The sequence below is a fragment of the Paramisgurnus dabryanus genome, chromosome 8 (assembly GCF_030506205.2).
Source record: "Paramisgurnus dabryanus chromosome 8, PD_genome_1.1, whole genome shotgun sequence".
In the NCBI taxonomy this organism is placed as follows: domain Eukaryota; kingdom Metazoa; phylum Chordata; class Actinopteri; order Cypriniformes; family Cobitidae; genus Paramisgurnus; species Paramisgurnus dabryanus.
In genome coordinates, this window is record NC_133344.1 from 13345006 (window position 1) to 13350308 (window position 5303).

The window sequence follows — 5303 nt, forward strand, 5'->3', positions numbered from 1 at the left end:
ATAAGGTTTTCAATCAAAAAATGAGTTAATAGTTAAATTAAACATTTGTATTTGCTGCAGTGTGTTTAGCATTTACTGATGTTGAATGTTAGCAGATTTGTTTAGTTACGTAAAAACTTTTCTGAAAAACATTACTGTATATATTTTTCATGTAAATACATCATGAGCATTTTATCAAAATTATAGCTATATTCCCATGAAAGTGTTAGTCAGCTTTATGCAGTTATAAAACCATTAAAATCTTTGTGGTATTTCTAGAAAATAACAAACCGTTGTATTACCGTCACAGCAAAAAGAAAATGCTAAATCTTGGAATTATGACCATTTTTACTATATTAGTATGTTACATATACAGTATACATAACTAATTATAAAAATGACAAAATATGTTAATTTCCAAGAACTAGAATTCAAACAAAAGTGATGTACAGAACAACATTCATGTACCTCCTTCTGGTAAATTTGCTGGTTGCTCAACCATAATCTCTAATAAGATTTCACGTTGCTTAAAAAGTCAATGATCTCAAGTCCGTATTTTTTACTGATATCTGAAAAAAATGTGTATCGTATAGAAGGAAAAGATACATTTTATGAGATATTTTGTTGTGAAATCTTGATACAAAAATAAGCACAATAAATATGTCTTATAAATATGCAAAAATAAAAATGATGCTATTTAATATCATAAAACACTTACTTGTTGTCATCCCCATCTCCTCTACTGTTATTCCAGACAGCTCTTCCTTCAGACATCCTAGAACTATAGGATAAAAAATAAATCTTTCAATGAGACCCAAGATAAGATAAATACACACAAATATAGTCATGTTAGTTACCTGCGTCTCTTCTTGAATATGATAACTGCAGCGCAAAGCAGGAGCAGAAGTACAGGAACTATAACACACGGCCCATAAATCTCCATTCCAACACCTTGAATTCCTGATGATGATGATAAATTCACTGATCACAGACTCTCAGATACAGAAATGCAAACTACTTTTCAAAATATGCCACTTACTTCTGACACTCAGTTCAGTTGAACCATTAACCATCTTCACTTTATCACCCCAATACTTTGCATTGCAAACAATTTCATCAATCTCTTCGTATCCGGTCGGGATAAAGGTCACAGTGGAGACTGTTTCCCAGACTCCTCCGCTCATGCTCCGGTGGCTGACTGTTTCTCGGGCAGTCGGGATGCTCCAGGTGATGCCGGGGGGATGAGAGGGACAGGTGTGCTTGACTGAGCATTTGATTGTAACGCGCGTCCCGGGTTCAATGTTTTCAGGAAGCGATGACACCACAGGATTGTCTGGTTGGACTGTTTTACAAATCACACAAATATGTGATTTTTTAAATTCAAAATGCACTGTATAAATAAAATTTTGTAGATAACAAAATATCCAATGGCTGCAAACAAATGCTGGAGAAGAACCTACAGTATTTAAGTGTGTACTTCAGTTTATCGCATTTTGAGGTGGTTTCCTGGACAGGGATTAGACTAGTCCTTAACCAAATTAAATGTAAGAGCTGTCCAAACTGAAAACAGTTTGCACTGTCATATCTTAAAATGCATCAGTGCCCTTTGTTTTGCCTAAAAATGCACACAAGTAATGTTTTTAGTCAGGCATGTTTGTTAAAACTAGTTATTCCTAATTGAACTAAGGCCTAGTCCTGGCTTAAGCTAATCCCTGTCCGGAAAACCACCGATTTATTTCAATCACATTTATTAGTATTTACATTTGGTATTTTGTGTCTTGAGTGTCCAAATACAGTATATGCTTTTGTACCTCGGATCAGAATGAACACACAGCTGTCGTTAAATTTATATTCAACCTCTTCATTTTCTGCTTGGAAACAGAACGGTCCATTGTCATGGGGTTTTACGTCATCAATCTCGACCGTACAGTTTTGTGCATCTGGGTTTCCAAGCAGTCTTGTGCGGCCTTTGAAGTTGTCCAAGATGCGGCTCGGTCCGGTGTGGTACATGTAACCTTTTTTGGAGACCCAACGAGCTCGAAGTTGTGCTGCAAGTTCCTCTTCAATGTTAAAAGTGCAGGGTATCACCACACAGGAACGATGTAATGCGGTGATCTTGGGTGCCACATCAGCCCTATGCTGGACATCAGCTAAAAAGGTGCATTATCAATATTACTACACATTTAAAATAAGTTTTATTTACATCAGTAATACTGAATTTGTGCATAATTATCTGGAATATATCTGTAATTATATAAAAAAGCTGGACACGTTAGGTAAATGCATATAAACAGGTTTTAGCACTGGCAAGTGCAAAACATAAAAATCCAAAAGATTTTTAGAAACAACAATTATTGCATTATTGCACACTGTTGAGTCTCTTGTGTGTATTTAATGTTAACTTTATTAAATGATTTGTGATTTTTGAGGAAGTATCATTACTAATGACGTAGACGTTCAAGGAAATGATATAAACATAAATACATAACACCTACTTTTCTTTATGTCTGTTATGTTCACTGGTTTGGGTTCATACCCTGGAAAAAAACATAAGCAACAGAAAACAACACGAATGAGATGTGAAGAAATTACACAGCATGCATTGCATTTTTAAATCACTCACGTTGTACATGTAAGTCAACAGATGCTGTGATGTCCTGTCCAGAAAATTTTGCAATGCAGGTCAATTTCTCCCCGTTGTCTTTCTTTTCACCTAAAAATATTATGGTGACCAATTCGAACCCTTTAGGTTGTTTCTTTCCATATTTCACCGGCATGTTCTCATAGTTCCAAGAGATGATCGGAGGAGTCTGACAGGAATGGTGGACGGTACAATTGAATTCCTTTGCAACGCCCTCTGTGACATCTGCCAGTTTAGGCTCAATGTTTATACTGTAAGGAATACCTGAAGTAAAAAGCAGATTGGAAATTGTTACAATTAACACAATTCAAAACACTGTAACATTTATTTATTTGTTCACTTACATGCTGAATTTTTGTTCTTTGTAGCTCTTGTTGTTATGCCTCCATAATGTGTTACAGTACACTCAATATCTGAGCGTTCAGCCTTCACAACACCGGTGCGTGTCAGAGTGATTTTCCACAGACCATTTTTGATTTCAGAATCATCTATTTTATCAGATCCTTCAATACCGTTCAGAGTGATGTTTGGTTTGCTGTATGGACAGGTGTGGAAGGTAAAACATGTCACTGTAATGGTGTCACCGGTCTTTTCACCTCCGTAAATATTGATGGTGGGCTGCGTCGGATGTGCTACAAGGGCAAAAAGGTTAAAAATTATAATATTTACATTGACTGTTCTTCCTTTATACCTTTATATTAAATCCATTCTTTTTTCCAACATATTTATTATAGTATAAAGTGTGGCCCATTGCTTATAATAAGATAATGGCTGTTGTTGTATCACTATCAACCTCATGAACCTTCAAGTTCATGAATATTACAGTAAGTTAAAGAACAAAAGATTATTTACATACAGTCAACACGAATCATGGAGGTCACGTCAAAAAACCTATAGGTGCTCTTTCCAACATTTTCTGGGTCAATCCATGCATATATTTTCTCTCCATGGTGGGACAGATCCACACTTTTGATCAGCAGACTACAACTCCATTTTGACGGGTTGCCATATAAATCAGTTTTTCCTTGAAACTTGCCATCGACTTCATATGGATACCGGGGATCATAAACCAAAGGGTAGTTAATAGAGTGCCACTTATACCATACAACTCTATTTGGGTCACTGGGTGGGTAGGATGTGTAGTAGAAAGAGCACGGTACAACCAGACAGGAACCTTCGAGTCCATGAATTTCATCTGGCATTGTCACTTGCCATGCCAAAGTTTCATACAGCAGAACACCTGTGAGAAAAAAGCAGCTTATTGCTGTAATTTGTTACATATATTTACCATACAAATGTAAGATTTGTTTTGTTCTCAGCAAATCAATTATATTTTTGTTATCTAAAATGTGAAGATAAATTGAGATAAGAATTGTGAGACTGCATTTGTAAAATAGATAAGAACAGAACTGTATTGTCATTGCTAAAAAACAAGACAGTTTACTAGCTCTTTACAATAAACAGTGTAGCAAAACCAAGCAACATCAATGAACAACATACATGTCAACTAGGGCTGGGCAATAGTGACCAAAATTCACATCTCTGTAATGTTAAGGTATGACAATGCATGTAAGGTATCACAATCTATTAATTAAAACAGCGTATGATAAAAAAATTCAAATACAGGGTTTTCTTCCCCGTTTAAAAATATAAAGCTAACCATGCGAGCTGGTTGAAGAGCTTACATCTGACATCAGTGTATTTTTTTGGCAGAACTACTTTTGCAAGGAAAGAGGGTCATATCAGACCATACCAATATAGATGGTATTGTCTCATCCCATAACAGCTGGGGAAAATATTGATATATAACAATAAGTTGATATACTGCCCAGCCCTAATGTGAACAAAGTAGACAATAAAAAATAAGCAGTGTAAAAGGCAAAGACATAAATACAATATAAACAAAGATATAATTACAAAACAAAGAATTAGACAAAGAAGAATGATAAGATACAAACATTTTGTAGAAATTATTGTTTATTATATCATAGGGCTGTTGAATGCTTTATTCTGATTGGTTAAAAAATGTTCCATGGGTGTTTATTATTATATTTCTGCAAAACGCACACATAACCTGTCAAATGTCTTCAAATAATTACCAAAGCAATGTCTTAGCAATTTCTGTGGTAACCGTGGTATAAGCGGAATAATACACTCCGGTTCTTTGAATTATTAAAAAATTATTTGCTTTGCATCGTGACGCATTACCACCTTGGGTGTGCATTATTTTCTTATAATTCAATGGCCTGTCGTCAATTATTCCTTACTTAAATACAACAGCAGCCACATTTGAAAAAAACTACTGGTGTCATGTTTATAGTTTCATTATAGGTCAATTTGTGTGTTAAGTGATCTAGCGTATTAACATGAATGACAAACAGAAGAAAGACACTATACCTTGGAAAAGTAAATGAAGTAACAAATTCATAGCTTCAGGTCAAAACGGTGCTCTTCTTTATAAAGAAAAACAATGTTAATAACACTAAAAAACATATACAGATACAGTTCACAGGCACTCAAGCTAGACATAATATTTTCGAAATTTGCATCTTCTCTTGTCTTCTCTTACCTGTATTATCAGAAACTTTACTATAGTCTTAAAGATGCAGTTTGTATTATTTTCGCCGCTAGATGGCGCCAGATCAAACAATAACAATGATGTTGTTTACTGACGCTCTGAAGC

General features: G+C 35.0%; 1 protein-coding gene across 1 annotated transcript; it reads right to left on the minus strand.

Moving 5' to 3' along the window:
- On the minus strand, nt 1–5064 carry LOC135770763 (uncharacterized). The gene is made up of 10 exons (XM_065280553.2): nt 5018–5064; nt 3477–3860; nt 2965–3252; nt 2603–2884; nt 2475–2516; nt 1791–2129; nt 1019–1321; nt 837–939; nt 698–760; nt 1–548 (listed from the first exon to the last, which is right to left on the minus strand). Exons 1-10 carry the CDS (start codon nt 5046–5048, stop codon nt 539–541), a joined length of 1845 nt encoding a protein of 614 aa, XP_065136625.1. The 5' UTR covers nt 5049–5064; the 3' UTR covers nt 1–538.
- Between the last annotated feature and the right edge of the window lie 239 nt (nt 5065–5303).

What these genes read in the sequence shown, in the direction of transcription:
- LOC135770763 (XM_065280553.2), bottom strand. Translation starts at nt 5,048, where the DNA reads ATGAATTTGTTACTTCATTTACTTTTCCAAG. An exon ending in CATAACAGACATAAAGAAAA is followed by an intron (nt 2,130 to 2,474) that starts GTAGGTGTTATG and finishes GCACCTTTTTAG; the next exon opens with CTGATGTCCAGCATAGGGCT. An exon ending in ATATTCAAGAAGAGACGCAG is followed by an intron (nt 761 to 836) that starts GTAACTAACATG and finishes TTTATCCTATAG; the next exon opens with TTCTAGGATGTCTGAAGGAA.